Below are 21828 nucleotides of genomic sequence, written 5' to 3'. Positions count from 1 at the left end.
AAGACATTGCATCATAGTGCTAGCTATGCCACTAGAGATTCTGGGTTTGAGTCCAGGCTCTGTTGTAGCCTTCCACGACCGGGTGACCCATGGGGTGATGCACAATTGGCCCAGCGTTGTCCGGGGTAGTAGAGGGTTTGGCTGGCAGCGATGTCCTTGTCCCATCGTGCACTAGAAACTAGTGCATAAGCCAGGCACAGTGCACGCTGACACAGTAGCCAAGTGTACGGTGTTTTCTCCGACACATTTGTGCGGCTGGGTTAAGTGGGCGTTGTGTCAAGAAGCAGTGTGGCTTGGTTGGGTTGTATTTTGGAGGACGCACGGCTCTTGACCTTCCCCTCTCCCGAGTCCGTACGGGACTGGCAGCAATGAGACAAGACTGTAACTACCAATTGGATACCACAAAAAAGGGGTAAGAAAAAATAAAATGAATTATTAAAATACTTCTTGAGTAAAAGTCTAAAAGTATTTAGTTCTAAATATACTTAAGTATCAAAAGTAAAATAATAAATCATTTCAAATTCCTTATATTAAGCAAAGCAGATGGCATCATTTTCTTGTTTTTAAAATGTATGGATAGCCAGAGGCCCACTCCAATATTCAGACATAATTTACAAACAATGCATGTGTGTGTTTAGTGAGTCTGCCAGATCAGAAGCAGTAGGGATGACCACATATTATCTTGATAAGTGCATGAATTTGACCATTTTCCTGTCCTGCTAAGCATTCAAATTGTAACAAGTATTTTTGGGTGTAAAGGTAAATGTATGGAGTAAAAAGTACATTACTTTCATTAGGAATGTAGTGAAGTAAAAGTAAAAATTGTCAAAAATATAAATAGTAAAGTAAAATACAGATACCCCCAAAAAACTACTTAAGTAATACTTCGAAGTATTTCTACTGCAGTACTTTACAACATTGCTAAATGTACCTACTAAAGGCAATATAAACGCACTACACTAAAATATGAGAGTTTTTTTTCTAGTATTTAGTCCCTTTATGCATCTGTTCTAGTCAAAACAGGACACTAAAAGGGCTAGTACAACAGGAATACAGTACAACATGAATGTGTACATTCTCATGGACAGTAAACAGAGAGCAATTGCTCTGTTAGATCACTGATGAATCTTTACATGATGACCAGTTGGTTTTCCAGAATTGATTGAGCTGTCAAGCTAACAGCTCTTAGAAGACCTGATAATAAGGGATTACCAATCGATAGAGCTCTTACAAAACCTCCATGAGGGTTACTTGGAGGGGTAAAGGAGTGAAAACATGACCCAGGGGTCACTCAATTAGAACATAGGGATCAGGCACAGGCCATGTCATCATCCCTGACCATCTCCATTACATAACCACATGGCCCTTGCTCACTGTAAGTGGTCATTTAAGACAAAGTGAAAAACTAATTAAATTAAATTTGAAAAAATTGTTTAATGAGGGGCGGACATTTCTAGTTCTGAAATCCCTTTTTTTGTCTAGCTTGATGTTCAATTGTTTCCCCTCTCACACCCAATGACTCCTGTTTTCCATTTTATGGTCATCTGACGTAGAAAAATATGTCACACGTGCTCTGACCTGCGTGTGCATTGATTACAAAGAGTGTGCATTAAAAATGCTGAGGAGGAACAAAGAGCGAGGTCACACATACTGACGATAAAAACAGTCTGTTGGGTTCATTGTCTCTCAATAAGCAGGATAGGAGGCACGCTCCAGAAACATTGTTCCTTGCCAATCATCCCCTCTGCCACCACCTGCATGCAAATGTGTACTCTGGCTGAACCCTGACCCTTGACCTTCTGTGGTCAGCAGGATATTGAAGGTCACCCTGAGAGTGCTTTAAAGAGAAAGTGATTAGGGCACTAATAGAGTCTGGGCACTTAAGAGCTACTGGTCCCCAATACTGGGGTAACCCCAAACCCCAAGATCCAGACTAGTGTCCACTGAGGATCAACTGACCACACCACAGCCTGGTTCCACAGGACATGGGAGAGAAAAAAACACTAATCTAACACTTACAATGATGGCTAATGGGTTGGCAGAAAATCTGCAACCACCATATCAAAGCTAATGTGTTCATTCTTACTGAAAAGCTATATCAACCTTTTAGCTAACAGTACACAACATGCCCAAGCACACCAGAAAAAAGTCCAGCTCTCCTTTGTAACAGGGTCTGAGTCAGAACTTACAGTAGGCCTACGTGTTGTTGTTGATGGTTGATGCATGATTGATGCCTGATTCTGCAAACAGAAACAAAAACCTAATAACAATCATCCATCATCACATGATAAAACCCAAACTTCAATCCATCCCATCCATCACACCTTCATACAGAGCACAGCACAACCTCTGGCTGTTATAATCCAATCTGTGGGGACCAGGGCTCTGGGGGCTGGGGCCTGTACCAGGAATGACCTGATTAGCCTACCAGCCAGAGAGCCTCCCCTGCTTCATTATCCCGACCCACCTCTGTGGAATGGCACTTTTACTGCTCTTAATTTCATTTCCCTAATCAAATTTTCACTCCGGGGCACCATGATCACCGCGTCTGGTTGAGGGGTGTTTTGGGGGCCTTCTAGTAAATAGCATTGTGAGATCATCTCTGGGAGGCCTTCTAGCTTTCACTGATAGATGGGGGGGGGGGGGTCAAATCAATGTGTAGTAATCGAACAGTCTGGAGAGAGGGTTGATTGTGTGTTGGTAAACATTACAAAGACTACTGGACCATTTGGTACTCACTGAGTGATGCCCTATCATCAATATTGCACAATGTTGGTTGTCAACACAAAGAAAACCAAGTGCTGACATGGAAAAAGTTTGAGTCTGCTTTTCCATACAACAGCTGGTTTGAGAGTTGTAATGGTAGACATCGGAAAATGTAGCACACACACACACACACACACATATACTGTACATTCATGTTACACACACACATCACAAATGCTGCTACTAGACTCTTATAATTATTGCTAAACACTGCACAATGTAAACAATTGCCCCCCAAAACGTGTAAATATCGGACTAGAAATTGTGGCTTCCTGTACTATACTTATGCTAAAATGTTTATTCTATTCTACTGAGCCATTTACTTTATCTTCATATTGTTATCTTTTAGAATGTATTTTCGTTGTTGCATTGTCGAGAAGGAAGCTGCAAGTAAGCATTTCGTTGGAAGGTGTATACCATGTGTATCCTGTACATACTGTATGACTAATAAAACTTGAAACTGGGGGAGGATGAGCTAACAGCTCCCCCTGTTGGCTGTGTGATATAAGAGGGAGGCATGAATAAGAGAAAAGAGGATGGAAAAAGAAGAGAGGTTGACATAGTACATTGTCAGAGTACATTGAAGAGAGGGCAGATTATGGGTGACATTTCCTGAAAGTCAAGAACATTCTATCTCCATTCTGACATTCCTGGGTACCAACCCTTTGAGGACCACTGCCCACTTCGAATCCCACAGCAGAACTGAACGCTGGGAGAGGAAATAGTATTACCTTCAGTGGTCTTTCTGGCCACATACAAGGTCTGGAACATTTCCCCTTTCAAGGGCCATCTCAAACTTGGAGAAATGCAACATACATTGTACTTCTATGTAGTATTTACAAGCAATAAATAACATGTAATAACTCATATCCATGTGGGTTTGACTTCCCTTGAATTATGTTCACCAAAGGGCAAAGATTATTGGTATAGATAGAGATGTCCCTGACATATGCACACTGTAAACACTTATGTACAAAACTTACTTAGCAAATATCAAAAGGCCCTGGATGTTTCCTGCCATTTTCTCTCAAAGAACAGGAAGCAGAGCCTAGTTTTCCCACAGACCAGCAGAGGATGGATCTCAATGCCGTTCCACAGCGGTTCTATGTTGTACTTAGAGGACAACAAAGGAGAAGCTAATCTATTGTGAGAGGGACTCTGTGCCGGGGTTTCTTGACCTCCTAATTACAGGTAAGGAACACAAAAGCCCTTTAACTGTAACTATGTCTGCAGATTGTTTCATTCATACCATGGGTTCAGTTCTTCAATAGCACATTTTATATTTATCTAGCATGAAGCCTCACATCATTGGAAGCATAGAAAGTCAAACCACTGCAATTTGCAAGTGGTGTGGTTAGACAGTAGATTTGATATTGGCCAGAATTCCTCTAATGCAAAAAAAGGATAGGCCAGGAAATGTAGCTTATTGTCAGCTAGGCATATGCAAGGCACATCAGACTATTCATGGAGTTTCTTAGATTTAAACCAGGCTCATCTTTGCAGAGATTTAATGTTGGAACATTTCTGCACTTCACCAGTCATGACAGTTTATTCCTCCATAGCCGACAGCATTTCCATAGTAATTCTGAATTTTTAAGCTAATTTCCTGCAATTCTACACATATTGCATAGGTACATAGAGGGAAGGGGAAGACTGAAGACAGCCCCCTGCCACCAGGGTCCCTCTCCTCTCCAGAGCTGACAGGCAGACAGACAGGGGTGGGATAGGGGATTCCTGGGGGATCCCAGAGACCTGGACATCTGACCCACTGGGAGACAGGGATAAAACCAAACAATTTGGATTTCCCAACATAGGAAAAATCAAATGGAATTACATGGTCAGGCATGCATGTTAGGGAACATGCATGATGGGGACAAATGCTGTGGTGATGACAGGTAAGGACTATAGGTGCTTACAGGTATGAAACTGGTTTCTTCCTTGGTGCTGTTGCAAGAACTACATTACATTTCAAAATGGGCTTTACCACACAAAATCAGCTGACTAGCGCAACACCATTTAATATGACTAGTGCAGCAGACAGAGCTCACACTGTTAGACTTGTGGTCGTAGAGGTGCTGACAGACAGAGGGAAGAGATTCAACTTCCCTCAGCTAAGAGAGGATTGCTCCAGCAGATCCAGCTGACTCATGGGCCCAGAGTCCGACAGGAGAGACGCTCTAGAGTGTCATGTTCTAGGATATGCTAGGCTTGAGCTGGGAGACGCACCCACGAGGGGAACCAGCCCCCAGGACCCACTGAGCAAGACACTCCTCCACTCCCAAAGTGCTGACAGAGGACTGACAATGTTGCGGTTTTGTTTCATTTGTTCAGATACAGTTTATCATGTACAGTACAATATGATGGATGAGTTGTTTTTCATGATCCCTCACTAAGCATATCAAATCAAATCAAATCTTATTTGTCACATATACATGGTTAGCAGATGTTAATGCGAGTGTAGCGAACTGCTTGTAGATATATTAAGCAAGTGATCCAATATATTCCCATCTGAAACCTAACTCCACCAGCCTTAATACATTAAGGATGAAGCTACCTATGATGTGGACCAAGCATGTAGGCAAATGAGGCATTCATTTACCAACCTCCTAAATCTCTTATGGCCATCCAGCAGGCAGAGTGATGAACATTAACCTTACTATTCGTTTTTTGACTGTTTTTTTGGATTAGGGGGTTGTATTCGGGGACAGACCCCTGTGGCTTTCTCTTGAGGGCAAAGTGGGATTAGGGGACCCCCCTCCTCTTGGACCCCTGCCAAGGCTTAATGGAGATACACACAAGCTCGGGTGACCCCCAAATCAACACTTGGACTTTACTTAAACTGGGCCAACAAACAAGGAGGAATCATACTCTAGTGTGTGGGATTTACTATGAATAATTTCTGCCATCTCTGCTATTACTGGCGACATGTGAAGAATGTGAGCAACAGGGGAGATTCACAAAGGTCTTAATTCCCATGAATCAGTCCCGTTATTGAAGGAGCCAGGGACCTGACCTGGGAAAGGGCTGTATCCTGTCTCCAGTGAGAGTGCAGAGGCAGACTAAGCCACTCTGGCACTGTCAACATCTGGTACCTCTCTGCCTAACCATACACAGGATGTAATGGGCCTGAGTAACATACCGATATAGACACTAACTGACAATTTAGTCTGGCTCTAAATATTCTGAACTAAATTTGAATTTTTGACTATTCAAGTGTAAAGTCTACCTTGGGTTTGGTCATGAAAAGTTCTGCCACGATCACACACCCCTGGAGGAGTGCTATAGACTACGACACTCCTCCACTCACCCCCTCTAGTTAGAGAGACACAAGATGGATGCCACTGGACCCAAACGGAAAGAGGATTCGCAAAAACATCATCACAGGGGGTCCCAGAAAAAGCTGTAATGGTAACCTATCTCATTTGATGGTGTGCTCTGCAAATACTCAACATAGCACAGGCTTGAAGGGAACAGTTGCTTTCACTGATAGATTATTCAGGATAATGTACCCCACATATTCAAAGAGCTTGTTTTCTACCCCATTTGACCCTATCTATGCCAGTGGCACATTAATCTCCATTTTACGATATGTAATCTTTTAACACCTTTCTGACAGATATTCTATTGTGCTCCAATTCGGTCTAAGACGTGAACTTCCGTTACTGTGTTCACTCTTTAACAGATTGTAAAGAATTGGTTCAAATGTATTTAGGTTGGCTGACTGTTGTATACATTTTCTAAAGCTGCTTCACAGACCACAGCTTGGATAGCCCTGAGAATGGAGCCCTGTACACTACTGCACTGTAGACTCTGTTATGGTGACCTGCAGATATCCATTCAGAGACCATTACTAAGCAGATTACTTCTTCAAATCTGTGTCAGGACATAGTTCTCATGTCTGGTGATGCTGATACAGAGCTGTAGAATACTAATGATTTTTATTTCACGTTTATTTTGACAGGGAAGACATATTAAGACCTGGGTCTCTTTTCCAAATGTGCCCTATATAAATACAATATAAAATACATATTAAACACAAAATATATACTGTATATATACATATAAGAATACAAAAGCACAGTCATGGTCAACAGTTACATTCATCAATAAATATATCCCCAATCAATACTTTAAATTGCCCAAACGGCACCAGAATAGAAAGATGAAATGTATTTTGAATTTTGTTCCAGCAATATGGTGCATTAAAACTAAAAGCAGATTTACCTAGCTTGGTGGAGATCCTAGGAACCTCAAGAGAACCAATCCTGTGAACGGGTTAGGCAACTCAGGTGTCTATACTTCAACAGCAAAGAGATCTACGGGTGTTTAGCGAAGTTCAGTCAACCTTTTGATACAGTATGCATTGATGAGTATCGGAGCTGCCGCCTGTAACAAAACGAGGGGCACTATGGTAGATGGCATCCAAAGGTTTAAGAGCAGCAGCAGGCAGCTACATTTCCTGCCGCTTAGAGAAAGGCAAGATTTGTTTCTGTAGAAAAAGCCAACTTTAAATCTTACATTCTTAACCAGCTCATCTGTATGTTTTTTAAACATCAAATCCACATCAATTCACATGCCGAAGTATTTATATGCGGGAAAACTTCAATCTGAGAACCATCTAATTTTTTATTTGACCTTTATTTAACTAAGCACACGTTTTAAATCAGCAAAGGATTCCTGCATAGCTATAACACTGACTGTAGTTTTTACACAGCCAGATGAACAGTAGCATACAGTCGCTGCAGTATCATCCACATATAGATGAAGTTAACCATTTAAACCACACAGGAGGAATACAGAAAAGGTCAGTACTGTGTATCCAAAACATGTTTACAGTGACTGAGGCGTGGGAACTATGAACATTAAGCAGCTCTACACTGTGCAGTACAATGAAGCCTAACTGTCAAATCATCCTGAAAACAGAGTGCTGCTGACCCCTACAGCACAGGTCAGTATATGCAGCAAATAGCAATAAATAAGTGTACTCCATTTATACAAAAACGATTCTTCGTCACCAACTTCATGCAAGCTATATAATCACACTAAACTTGCGGGCAGGTCAAAAATGTCAAGAGCAGCTATTTCAGAAAAGGGAAATTGGAAATCCAATGATAACGGTCTGTTTCCTGTGTATGGCAGTGTTACCTTGGATGTGGGAATGAGCCCTGTAAATCACTGGTGGCAAAGTGCAGCATGGAGACTGGCTAACTGAGGTTAGGAGACTGGTGATGCCATGAAGAGATGTTGTCCTGCTTACGGAGGGGAATACAATCCCTATCACTCACACTGCAGGTGGGAGAAAGAGAGGGGGAGAGAGTGAGGAACAATGGCAAACAGGAAATAGAGGACTTACAACACAATGCTCCCAGAATTTCCTGCAGGCTTCAATAGATAAGGAAGTCCATCTAATTCTATATTTCCCCCATAAATATATCCCTACTGTCCCAAGTCACATATTGCGCTTTCTGCACAGTAGGCATATACTAGGACATTGTGGTGAAACAACTTCATTAATACATAACTGTGTCCCTCACAGACTGAAAAGCCATCGTAGAGATTCAATCAAATATGTGCATTAAAAATACATCTTATTCATTAATCGTATTAATTTATCATCAAATGATGTGAATCAGGTAAATCAAAATACTAAGAAGTTGTAATTTGTAGTCTTTCATCAAGAGAATGATTGCATACACAACCATGAGGGCTCTAACAAATTTCTATCACCAGGCACAAGTGCAAGACCATGTAAACACCTGCAAGAGCTTGGTTTATGTGTACATCTGGTGCATGTATTTACGTTGTGTGCATTTGCCTGGATCAAGTGATGAAAAACAGACTGTGAGAGTCACACACAGAGACCAGCATTTTGAAGTCTGTTTAATAATACTTTCCTGTGGCTATTTTGTCTCAAATTTCCAACGGCATAAGGATGAACTCAGTGGAACCCCAGAAGAGTAAGTACAAATGAAGTTCTGACTTGTAAAGGGACTGTTCAGCATTCTGGAATCTGCATGTATATGTTAGAGACAAGTGTGAAGGCATTCGTGGAGGCTAACACAGGTGACCCTCTATGTATCTGTCAGACTAGAGAATCACAACAGAGACGATTCCACCACCGCAGTGGAACTTGGCACATGCTGCTGTAGCAGAGGATCCTGCGCCTGCATCTGACAGCTGTGCTGAGCAAAAAGCAACTGTCCAGCTGTTGACAGAGCCACAATGTCCACACAACTGAGCTATTTTTTTTCAGAGGACAATCAGACCTGGGAGAGGAACCACAAACAGGTCTGGAACAGAGGGAGCAGGCCACACAAACAGGGTTGGAGATGCAGAGATTATGTCTGACAGTAGAACAACACTGCCTTTTACAGAGACGGGTGACAGGCACACATTATAGGACTACATGGCACAGTACACAGTCAAACTACAATAAGTAAATCAGTTGACATTATTATCTGGTAACAGGACAGTATGCACATCGAGTCATGTGAGCACCTTTCCAGTAAACTTTTAAACTGCATTCACAGGTCACCTAAAAGGTGAAATATGTAGGCCTGGTTTAATAACTGTGGGATATCTGTTTAAAGATGCGCTATGAGGAAATCGCTCCGGCATTACCTGGTTGCTATAATTCAAATAGTTTGCCTAATTTCAGTTTATGTGACAAAACAAGCAAGTATAGTGCAGAGAATAATTGTACAATATAAAGCGCCGTGAAATATATTGTCCATAACCAAAAATATTGTATTTTCAGCTGTTTGAAGCTGGTGTACAAAACCGAAAGTAAAAATGAAACTTAAGAATGGGAAGCATAGAAATGGCACACATAGAACAGATCTACCACTTCTTAGACTTGCTTTCAATGAGAATGACATCTATAACTCACATTTCTATGTGAATCTGGTCAGGTCACCCAAAAGGTTACATATTGCAGCTTTAAAGGTTGTTGTTTTTATAGTTTGTTCTATTAGGACTTCAGCAACTAGAGCACAATGGATGTTGACCATAGAAATGTAAACAAACCATCTGTCCCAACAAACCATCAGTATCATAGGTTGTAGCTAGATGGAGTAAGCCTACAGCTCCATCTAGTTATCGCGTCGGGGACAACAGTTGTTGACAACTGTAGCATTTTAGCTAGGCCTAACTCTTAATCTTTTCCTAACCTTAACCTCATTCTCCTAACATGCCACGTTAATTATAATATCATAATCTGCTACGCTAATTCTCCTAACCTGGTATGTAAACAAACCATCAGTTCCTAACCTCCCTCTCCTAACCTACTGTGCTAGTTCTCCTAACCTGCTACATCAGAGAGGAAGAGTTGAAGCGAGAGGCTCAACTCCGCCCACAATCTGCGATAAACAGACCAGGTGGGATTGTTTGTAAGGAGGTCTATGAGAGAGTGTCAATTTTGGTCAACACATTATGTTTTGGCTAATTTGATCGAACAGAAGTTTTATAATGATTTGTAAACAACAGCTTTAGACAGTGAAATGCTTACTATGCTACAAATGTAGGCCTACTGATATAAGTGGACGCACGTGGCATTACCGCAACGATTTTATATTCGTGATGGGCATTCCGAGTCTTTTCGGTGAGCCGGCCGGCACATTTGGCTCCCAAATGGCTTTTTGTTCAAAATGTTTGACGATCGACCTAGAACCTGATAAAAATCCACATCTCTAATGTAAAGCCCAAAAGGTAGTCTACAATACCATTATGTCAGATTGTGAAACGCCAAATAATTCTAATAATTGTACTGAAAAATCAGCGAGGACCTGATTGACGCACTATCGCCACTATCACCCTCTTTAGATAATTATTTTGTCATTTATCTGCAGAAAAAAGTTGTTTTGAGCTATAAAAAAAAGCAGCACTAGCAGTATGCAAATCAGGGTACCAAATGACGCCTCTTTCACTGATGGGATTCGACTCCCGACGTTCACCGAAAAGATCAGTTGAAAAAGAGCTGTTTCGTTCGCATCACTATTTTATATTGGAGTTTGGTCTGCTGTTTACACGCATATCTGACCTTTCATAGAATTTAATTCACCATTAATTTTCTGGCTAGAGCCCCACAGCGGACGTGTCATAATACCCATAAAACCTAGCAACAGGAACCTAATGGTTCCATTCATTTTCCCCACAGGGAATTTTAGAAACACTTAAAATAAGGGCTGTGTTTCGTGAAGGTTTACACTGGTGTGTAAAAATCTCTCTCGGACAATGTGACTTTTATCAATGGATTCGCGTCAATTTACTCTCAGATTCTAAATTGTTAATTAGTGTCAAAGTATACATCATGCAAAACTGTAGTGAGAGGAAAAATATGGTAGTGAGAGGAAGCCCACTGGAGGGCAGTAGGAGAAGATGGAACGAGATTTTGGTTGACATTCTGTACATTTTCTTATCAATTAAACATTTAATCTCAATAGTTTTCTGTTCCCCAAAATCAAATATGTTATGAACAGAGTGGACTAAGTTTGTAGACTTCACCCATCGCAAAAGTTTTTAAAAATCGCGCGGTTTAGGAGTGCAAAGGCAAATTGAGTTATTGCACACATCACTTCAAAGTATGTTTTTCCTAACGGAAATATGCAGATATCTACTAGAACGCACCAATAGGCTTTCTCTAGCGTGCTTGGCTCTGCCCACCTCCTTGCTTGTTCTGCCCTCTGACTCATTTGTTCCCATTTGAAACGACAAGCTATTGTCTATCTTGGTTTAGTTAGAAAACCCTTTGGTCGTACTCAAACATCGTTTTAAGCTTTGTTTTACTATTGACAGTTATAGCTGATTTTGGGGATGTATATCGATTTTACCTACTTAAATAGAAGTAATCAGATTTATTCGTTTCAGTCTCTGAATTGTTTCATCAAACTTTTCGCCGCCAGGTCCTGAGATCAGGGCATAGAAACTACAATCGGTCTCCTGAATTAGCCTAGTGATGGCCCATATGCGCATTTATGTTCTAACTCGTTTCTCATCTTTCCATGGCTAAACTAGCTGGCTAGCTGAACTATGCTAGTTTTCGTGCTTATTGTCAAACTTAATAAATACTGCACTCTCAACTTCAAACGCCTTTGTTAGTTAAACAATAATGTAACCAATAAATTAGCTGGAAATGAACTTAAATTAAGTATTGTTTTGTTGAATAGTCATGACTGGTTCGAGGTATCTTTTTTGTTTAAAAAATGTTTACATTTGATTTTATTAACAACAAATCCATACATAAAGCACATGAGGGAGGGAACACAGGCATACATAGATTACAAACAATGGACAATCAAGCTAGGGGGTACAATATCACATTACAATTACACAAGGACCTTAAGGGACATATATATATATACCTACAATTCTAACAGCTTTTTTGTTAGTAGAGCATTTAACTGTCTTAAAATACAGTTAAATTTATTTTGGTAGGGTATGAAAATTTGGTTTTCTGTTTGTAAATTTGCATTTGTGTATATGAAATTTGGCCAAAAGAATAATGAAATGAATTACATAAAAATGTTTCAGCTTATTTCTATTGTATGTAAAGAATGCAAACAGTACATATCTCCACAATATTGTAAAATCTTCATAAATGTGTTCAATTATAAACCTACTGATATCTTGCCAGTTTTCTTATATGCATACAATGCCAAAAAAAGATGCAACACTGTTTCTGGGTGGTCATTACAAAAGGAGCAATTTGAGTTGATGTTTTCCTTAAACTTCTTCATATAGTGGTTGGCAGGATAATATTTATGAATCATTTTAAAGGAAACTTCCTTAATTTTGTTAACAAGTAGGCATGTGTGTGGCAACATCCAAACTTTTTTCCAACAGATATTATCAATAAATCCATTCCAATAAGGCAACATAAATACAACATCCTGCTGAAACAAGGTTCGTATCGCTCTGTTGTTGAATGGACCAAAAGAGAAACAAATCTTTCCTACTGATGAGTCAAAGGGGTCAATAGAAGGTAGGCTCTGAGGTAGGCTCTGAGGGTCACGTTCCTGAATAACATAGCAACACCTGAGGGAATGGCATCTAAAACAATTGCAAAATCTTTAGGTGTTACAGGGACCTTGTAAAGTGATAAGAATTCTTTATAACTGAGTAAAAGACCCTCTGCATTTACCAGTTGGCTCACCAATTGGATACTATTTCGGAACCAATATTCTAAAAACAAAGAAGTATTTGTATACAATATATCCCGATTATTCCATATATAATATATGTGTGGAGAAAAATTGTGTTTATAAATTAAGGACCATGACAAGAAAACCTGCTGATGAAAAGCAGAAAGTTTCACTGGAACTGTGTCAATATTATAATTGCAAAACAACATGAAATTAAGGCAACAAAAAGTAGAGAAGACATGATGAGGAATAAAATTCCAGATAGAAGTGGGTCTTCTTAGGAATGTTTTATCCAATTGATCTTAAAAGTATTATTTAAAGTAGTAAAGTCCAGAAAATTCAGTCCACCATTCTCATAAGTGTTTTCCTAATGTAATGGGTACGGTTTCTCCAAAGAAAGTTGAAAAGCATCTGGTCTATCTCCTTGCTTATTTTACTGTCAAGATATAAAGATAGAACACCATATGTTAGTCTAGAGATACCTTCGGCCTTGGTTATTAGGACTACCTTTTAAAGATAAGTCCCTTCATAGCCATTGATTTAGCTTCTGTTTTTTTTTAATAAGAGGGTTAAAATTTAGTAAGCCTCTAGACTTCTAATCCTTTGTAATGGTTATGTCTAAATATGTAAGTTATTTTACAGGAATACCGTAATATGAAGGTGACACACAATCTTTGACAGCTATGAGTTCACATTTATTAATGTCAAGATATAGACCAGACGCTTTGGAAAAGGATTGTAATCACATTGATCGATATGGGAATTTGGTTAGCATCTTTCAGAAAAAGTGTAGTATCATCAGCCAGCTGGCTTATAATAATTTATTTACCAGCTATGGAAATACCTTGTACAGGACTATTATTTAAAGAATTTGCAAGAAGTTGGGTGATTCATAAAAACAGGTACGGAGAGATAGGACAACCTTGCCTAATTCGAGGTATCTATCGTAAGACAACGGTGGCGAAGGACATCATTGCGTCATTGCGCCTACGTTAGCGTCAGGACGTTTCTGACTGGTCTTTGAACTGTGAGCCTCTCCCCGCTTCGTTCGATGGGATATGTAGTGATTTTGCTAACACAGCCATATATGTACACAGTCTTGTACCCTTATTTTTTCCCCAACTGACTATCGTACTTGTTGATTAAATTTGACTTTGTTAATTATGAGTAGTCCAGGAATGACACGAGAAAATAGCAACTTTACAGATCGCAGATCGACTACAATGAATGGCTAAATTATTTCCGGACACTAAACTACTCCTCACCACTCTATTGGCTATAATGATCCCGCGTCCTCCCGCCTGCCTTCCGCAGACATGTATTTCCATTGTTAGAACGGTCAGTCGCCTATCTTATATAATAGATCATCTTTGGCTACATTCATTCTCCTAATCTGCTATGTAAACAAACCATCAGTCCCGACAAAACCATCAGTATCAGGTATTAATCAAATGGTATTGGTCACATACCCATATTTATTTTAGAATACAATAGAACTCTCTCATTGGTCATTTGATTTGTTCACCTGACCTTGTAACTAATTTACCATCATTTTGTTTTGCGATTATAATTGCTCCCTGAACCCATAGGCTATTTCTGAAATATATAAAAGCCTCCTTCATTTTTCTCTGTAAACTTCTAAAAATAGCCGAAACAATAAAGAAACCCTCATCAGCTTCCACTGGCCACTAAAGAGTTGCTAAATTACCTTTTCACTTAAGTTTGTCTCAACTCCTGCACCTTGGTCGGAGAGGTTGATTTGATTTAGGTAGCCTTTCGCGCTGAAATTCATACAGTATCCAGGCCATCGATCCACAATGGCCCATATTTTGTCAAGTGGCCGATGGCTGCTGTAGGAGTGACTATGCAAATCAAGCGTGTGAAAAGACATTTGCGTTTAATTGAGGGCTGTAAACTTGATTGGGCGGCATTGTTCGTTCAAACTGGAGGTGGCAAAGTATCCGCTACATTTGTTTCAACCATGTGCGCTTTGATGTAAGATGAGACAGTGATAGTTATGTTGGATAAGAATTTAAACTTTTGCTGAAATTCCACCAGATAGTGAACGCAGTAGCGGAGATAAGATGATGCAGGCCCCTGATGATTTCCAAGAAAAGCACAATGAGACAATCATTAGTTGTATGTTGGTTGGGGATGGTGCTGTGGGGAAAACCAGCATGATTATAAGTTACATCTCAAATGGATACCCAAACGAATACCGTCAGACGGCCTTTGACGTCTTCACCGGTGAGTTGCATTTTTTTGGCATACTTTAAATACTGTACCTTAACAATTTTCCTTTGGCAGTAACTTGGGCTGAGTGAAAGAGGGTTCGAGAATGCATGTGGTGAAATGTGCTCTATTCTACAGGATTGGTTAGAGTAGATGGGATTCCAGTACAAATCCAGTTGATGGACACTGCAGGACAGGTAACTAGGCCAATGCATGAGTAGGCCTACCAAATACATTATGGCAACACAAAATGTTGGCTACAGTGAAAATATATTTATACCATGAATTAATCTGCCACTTCCTTATTTTCTGCAGGAGGAGTTTGATCATTTTCGCTCCATGTTTTACAATCAAATAGATGTCTTCATCATTTGCTTCAGTGTTGTCAACCCAGTGTCTTTCCACAACATCACTTCAAAATGGATCCCACAGATCCGCACCTTCAATTCTGCTTCACCCATAATTTTAGTGGGGACCCAGTCTGACCTCCGGCATGATGTTGGCATCCTTATCCATCTGGACCAGCTGAGGGTCAAGCCAGTGGTGAACTCCCAGGCCAGGCGTCTGGCAGAGAAGATCAGAGCCCACGACTATGTGGAGTGTTCCGCATTGACCCAGAAGAACCTAAAAGAAGCATTTGACTCTGCTATCTTTGTTGCCGTCAAGCACAAGGCCTGTGAGAAAGCAAAGAAGCTCAAACTATTTGGTCGTGCAAATACTTTTTCTAGTGGGGGGTGGAAGAAGTTCTTCTGCTTCATGTGATCCAATGGCATCTCTACCTCAATACAGGACACAAAACCCTCTGGTGTTGAATACTAGGGGGTGGCAGTAGCCACTGGCTGGATTACTAAGAGTTAGTTATTCTGGACAAAAGTTGTCATATGTTGTGCTTATTGAAGCTCAAAAGCCAAAAGTTCCCCCAGCAACCTGTGATAGCCTTCCACCATTGTATGCACTGTGGAAAGTCTTTCTTATTCACAGGATTCAGACAGTATTGTATTGCAGTTGGTGTCACGGCCTATTTGCGACCTGACTATCACTTTTCGAGCGCATATACTGCATAGTCAAGTATTTTGTTTGTAGGCTTTATAAAATGTGAATGTCTTCTAGCCATATATGCTTCTTGTGGAAGCCACGTTTCAAACAATGTTTGCTTTGTCGTTTTATGTCACGTTTACTTGTCTCGTTACACATTTCACTTTAAGTGTTCATTTTTTTGGGTTTATTTTAAGAAATTAGGAGTTTGTAAATGTGAAAATATAAAATCAAGAATGGGTTGGCAGGTAGCCTAGTGGTTAGAGCGTTGGGCCAGTAACCGAAAGGTTGCTGGATCGAATCCCCGAGCTGACAAGGTAAAAAATCTGTCGTTCTGCCCCTGAACAAGGCCGTTAACCCAATGTTCCCCGGGAGGCCGCCATTGTAAATAAGAATTTATTCTTAACTGACTTGCCTAGTTAAATGAAGGTTCAATTTAAAAATATAAAGATAATGTAGATCAGCCCTCATTAGAGTAGTTGTAGAAAATTATATTCACTAAGATAATAAAGATAATGTAGATCAGTAGTGAAGGTCCAAGGACCTTATTTTCATTTACTGTTAACATGTGGTATGGTAAGGTATATTGATCACTGAGGGAGCCCAACAGTCTGAGGTAAATCCTCAGAAAACAGAGGGAAAGACAGAGTTGAGAATATTCTCACCACAGGGTTTTGTTACCCAGCTCACCAACAAGGGACTACGGTCACCTGCTGTCACATTGAGGATCCAATTTACAAGACAAAGCCTCCCCGTTAAAGCTGTTCCCTTTGCCTTTGTAATACAGCAAATTGGTTTAAGCCTTGGAAAGAGGAAAGTCATAATATATATACAATCGATTGCTGAGTACTACATCGACGTGCATAGTTGTTGAGTATTAGAAACCTTGTGCGTATTCATTACGGAAACTTTAAGAACCAAACGGAAACATGGAGGGAACTACCTGAATTTGTCCAATAGAAACTTTTACGTTTGGAGTAAACATCTGTTGCAAAACATTTTGCAACGGAGTCGGCGTAATGATTACAGCACTGGAAAAAAAGTCCAAGGTGATTTGCTTAAGACAGAACATATTTTTTTATTTGTATGATAAGTGGTAAAATGAATGTGCTTTAAAGGAGTCAACAATTGAACTACTGAGTGATTATACTATATAGCCTGCACACAAGGCCTAATGTGTCTACTGGATAAAGTTGTGTGTCATGTAAGGGTGGCTGTGTTCCTGGGGATCGGCAGTGTCCGGTGCGAGAGAGGCAGGTTAGTGTTCGGTGTGAGAGGGGCAGGTTGCAGTGGTCAGAGTAGTGCAGAAGGTGTCCTATGCTGAGGCAGTGAATACATTTGAGGAGGGGTCAAGGGTGAGGGATCCTGAGAGGATCAAAGTGAGTAGTAGATTTGTGCCAGCACAGAGGGGGATAGCCCACTGAGTGATAGTGCATATTCTTCATTAGGTTTGATTTCTTAGCATTTTATAGCAATGGTTATCAACTGTACCGCAGAAATGGAACATAAATAACATGGATGTTGTGGAGGTAGCTGTAGAGAAGATTTTGGGTTTATGTGATTTGACTTCAGGGTGTGTTGAGTAGGGGTGTCTCCTGTCCTCCCAGGCCGTTTGCTTGGGCAGGAGCAGATAGGATCAAAGTAGTGGAATGGAGAAGTGGGTTGTTAATGAGTATAGGTGGCAGCTGCAGATAAGTACCTGGGTGTAAGAGATTTTACTGCGGAAGTCATGTTTTGAGATTTTTATTTTTGTGAAACAGCGTGTGTGTGGTGCAAATTTGTATCCCCCTGCCTTTTAAAAATGTTTATATAACAACTGTAAAGTGATCGAACACACACTACTGCACAGTAGGTGGCGGCATGCACGAACAAAATGTGAGAATGCCATTATACCAAATAAGTAATGCCGCTGCCTGAAGTTGTAATTTCTCTGAATTTTGTATTTCCTCAGCCTGCTGTGTTAACGAGACATCTCATATATCCAATCTCTGGAGCCTGTCAAACTAGATACGTGCCTGCTATTCTAGCACACTGCTGAGATCTGGGGTGTATTCATTATGCCTTGTAACTGAAACCATTTACTGCTGAAGAACCAAATGGAAGCAAACAGAGAAAACGGAACGCAACTGGGAGGGACCTACCTGAATTTGTCCAATGCAAACTCTCGTTTTCGTTGTATAACATTTTCCTTTTGGAGTAAACTTTCTGTGGCAAAATGTTTTGCAACAGAATCGGCATAATGAATACACCCTTGATGAACCTCCAATGTTTTCTGTTGGATCAATCAATCTGTCAATTCCTTAACATCGTCAAGGAGACCATTAACATGTATAGTGGAGTGAATCACTGCTTTCTCTCCTAGGTAGTAATTAGCATTCTGATAATGGTTTCCTCACTCAAAGGCTTCTCTAGTAGAAAACATAATGTGGTGACTAGAAACTGTATCTGCAAAAGGAAAAACAATTATTTTGGAATATTAGTTATCAGTAAATATATATTTGATTATGGGAGATACTCCTGACAGTTTTGTTTCCCTTAGGCTGTGTTGCGCACAAAACCAAATGATTCTGGTGAAATTGACTTGGAATGAAGGAGTGGTAAAATCTAGGACAAGTTAATCATCTTAGAAATGTCTGCGCCGAAATTCACATTCCCAGGACAAACATATCAACTTAATTTAAAAACAGCAAATCAGATGATGCCTCCATATGAAAAAGAGAACACACACACTTTTTGGGGTTAATCATAGCCTACTTTATTTTGGAGGGGAACCACAGCTACTAAGGTTAAGAAATATGGCTACGTTTACACAGGCAGCCCTATTCTGATCCATTTTTCCACATTGGTATTTTGACCAATCACAAAATATCTCTTTCAGAGCTGATCTGATTGGTCAAAAGACCAATTTGTAAAGTGTGTGTGTGTGTGTGTGTATATCAGAATTTGCATAATCTATTTGAAAGTGTATAATTCACTAAACTGTGCATGTGGGTTCGTGCTGCCAGAATTACATTATGGGCATGTTCAAACCCACTGATATGATCAATCCATTGGAATTTGTTAAATTGAACCAAGGATTTGAACACTTATATACTGCTCTCTACAGGTGTGTTGATGTACTGAATCTTACATAAATTACTGAGTTTTTAGTAGTGCAAACCATACACATTTTATAACAAATCGTTTTCGGGGTAATTCTGTCCAGTAAAAACAAATTTTCATAATTACCTAATTCAAGGACTTGCAATATTAGTATATTAATTTATATATTAATATATTTTTAATGAAAAAATCTGCACACTGCTGCTCATGCTCCCAGGTGATTTTATTTACAACATTTCGACCCTTCATCAGGCATCTATATCTCAGGTGGGGTTGGAAGGTCCTATATGTAGGGGAAGTACTCAGTGACATCACTTCCTGAAATGGAGGTTAAAAAAATATAAGGTTCACAGAATTAAGATTTAATGTATCAAAATATATGATCATACACAAGGAATGTCAATATTTATAGTGCATTTCGAAAGTATTCAGACCCCTTGACTTTTTCCACATTCTGTTACATTACAGCTTATTCTAAAATGGATTAAATTGCTTTATTTATAAAAAATATAAAAAATGAAAACTGAAATATCACATATACATAAGTATTCAGATTCTTTACTCAGTACTTTGAAGCACCTTCGGCAGCGATTACAGCCTCAAGTCTTCTTGGGTATGACGCTACAAGCGTAGCACACCTGTATATTTGGGGAGTTTCTCTCATTTTTCTCTGCAGATCCTCTCCAGCTCTGTCAGGTTGGATGGGGATTGGTGCTGCAAAGCTATTTTCAGTTGTCCAGATATGTTTGTTAGGGTTAATGTCCGAGCTCTGGCTGGGCCACTCAATAACATTGAGACTTGTCCCAAAGCTACTCCTGAGTTGTCTTGGCTGTGTGCTTAGTGTCATTGTCCTGTTGGAAGGTGAACCTTCGCCCCAGTCTGAGGTCCTGAGCGCTCTGGAGCAGGTTTTCATCAAGGATCTCTCTGGACTTCACTCCATTTATCTTTCCCTCGATCCTGACTAGTTTCCCAGTCCCTGCTGCTGAAAAACATCCCCACAGCATAATGCTGAGGCATTAGTCCCCCTAAGCATTAGGGGGACATTCATTGAGGTAAAACTTGAGGGCCACCATGCTTTCCATGAGTTTGCCTACAACTCCAGCACCCACGGAAAGTACCTAGATGTGCAAATGTTCTTCAGCTTTTATTTATGTTGAAATGCAAATAATATAACTTACAAATTTGATAGATTTATCACTACAACGCTAACTTGTTTTATTCAAAACAACTTAATTTCCCAGCATGCGCATTATACCCACCCCTGACCCTCGACTCGAAATAATCTGTTCAGCTGATTTTAACATGCAACAACATAGCACTCAGAAATCCGCAAGGAGTGGGCTGGTGATGAACAGAACAATGACAAAGCTAGGAATGATTTCAACACAACATATTTTAAAGACTTCTGAAGCGTATTGTGCAATTTTTCTTCTTGTAATGAAACAGCAGGGAGCAGGTCTCGAACCCTCAACCTTCTAGCCCGAATTCCATCTCGCTATCGACTGTGCAAAAGCATGCTCAAGCGGCAGAGTCGATATCCGCGTTTATAAACCCAGGGTTGTTACAGTATGTTTTATTTTGTTGACTGAACTGCTGTTATCCTAGTGTTTGGCTATGGTTATTATTGACGTGTTTACCTGAACTGGCTAACTAGCTTGGATAACACAGCTAACTTTAGCTATTTCAAACAGGGCGATTCGGATTTGTGTAACGTATAACAAGTTTCGTCGGACGAAATATGTTTTAGTTAGGTTGTGTCACATTGACGGAATAATGTTGTTTTAAACAACATATTGCTTTAAGCATTGTCAGATTGTCCGTTCTTTAAATTCAGAGTGTTTTTCTCTCGGAGCATTCAGAGCGCACGCTGGATGCTCAGGCGGATGAGTAGGGTTGATCCTAGCGTTTTGACCTCACAACAGCAGTCAAGCTAACTGGCTAACGTTGGCTAGCTTGCTAGCTACTTCCAGACACAAATGAGAGAACACCTCACTCTAACCATTTTACTCGCCCTAGCAGAGCAGGTTAGGTTGTTTTCACGTTATCCAGTGCGTTGGTGACTTTCTGCGCTGATGGAAACAATTTAAATATGCTTTTTTGCCGACATTTACCGATACCGGACATATTCGTTATTCTGCGCTTTGGCACACTCTGACGGGAGTGTTCTGAAATTGGAGTAGAGTGAATTTACGAACGCACCCTTCATTATTATGAAGCCAGTCATAAAGAAAGTGTATTTTATTGTCAAGAGCAGGTTGACTTAAAATAGCCAGAACATATTCGACCAGATTGCCTCACTTTAACGTTACTGTGTTTGAAATGTTACATATGGGACGGCAGCGTAGCCTAGTGGTTAGAGCGTTGGACTAGTAACAAATCTGTCGTTCTGCCCCTGAACAGGCAGTTAACCCACTGTTCCTAGGCTGTCATTGAAAATAAGAATTTGTTCTTAACTGACTTGCCTGGTTAAATAAAGGTATAAACAAATTTTGACATTAATTGTTGAAATTAGTTGAACCTTTAAAAAAATATATATATTAAACCATTTTTTCTC

At 40.1% G+C, this 21828-nt stretch overlaps 1 protein-coding gene across 1 annotated transcript; it reads left to right on the top strand.

Annotated features, from left to right (window-relative positions):
- The first annotated feature begins 14588 nt into the window (after positions 1 to 14588).
- LOC115138965 (rho-related GTP-binding protein RhoV-like) lies at positions 14589 to 18080 on the top strand. The gene is made up of 3 exons (XM_029676144.2): positions 14589 to 15152; positions 15276 to 15334; positions 15453 to 18080. The coding sequence occupies exons 1-3, from the start codon at positions 14990 to 14992 to the stop codon at positions 15897 to 15899; spliced, it is 669 nt and encodes a 222-aa protein (XP_029532004.2). The 5' UTR covers positions 14589 to 14989; the 3' UTR covers positions 15900 to 18080.
- The last annotated feature ends 3748 nt before the right edge of the window (positions 18081 to 21828 follow it).

Source organism: Oncorhynchus nerka, linkage group LG12 (assembly GCF_034236695.1).
Source record: "Oncorhynchus nerka isolate Pitt River linkage group LG12, Oner_Uvic_2.0, whole genome shotgun sequence".
NCBI classification, from domain to species: domain Eukaryota; kingdom Metazoa; phylum Chordata; class Actinopteri; order Salmoniformes; family Salmonidae; genus Oncorhynchus; species Oncorhynchus nerka.
Note: the sequence above shows the minus strand (reverse complement) of the source record. Positions and strands in the feature narration are given on the sequence as shown.

Excerpts from the sequence above, each read along its gene's own strand:
- LOC115138965 (XM_029676144.2), top strand. The coding sequence starts at position 14,990 with ATGATGCAGGCCCCTGATGATTTCCAAGAAAAGCACAATGAGACAATC. Across the intron at positions 15,153-15,275 it reads GGCCTTTGACGTCTTCACCG|GATTGGTTAGAGTAGATGGG; the intron begins GTGAGTTGCATT and ends TCTATTCTACAG. Across the intron at positions 15,335-15,452 it reads TGATGGACACTGCAGGACAG|GAGGAGTTTGATCATTTTCG; the intron begins GTAACTAGGCCA and ends TATTTTCTGCAG.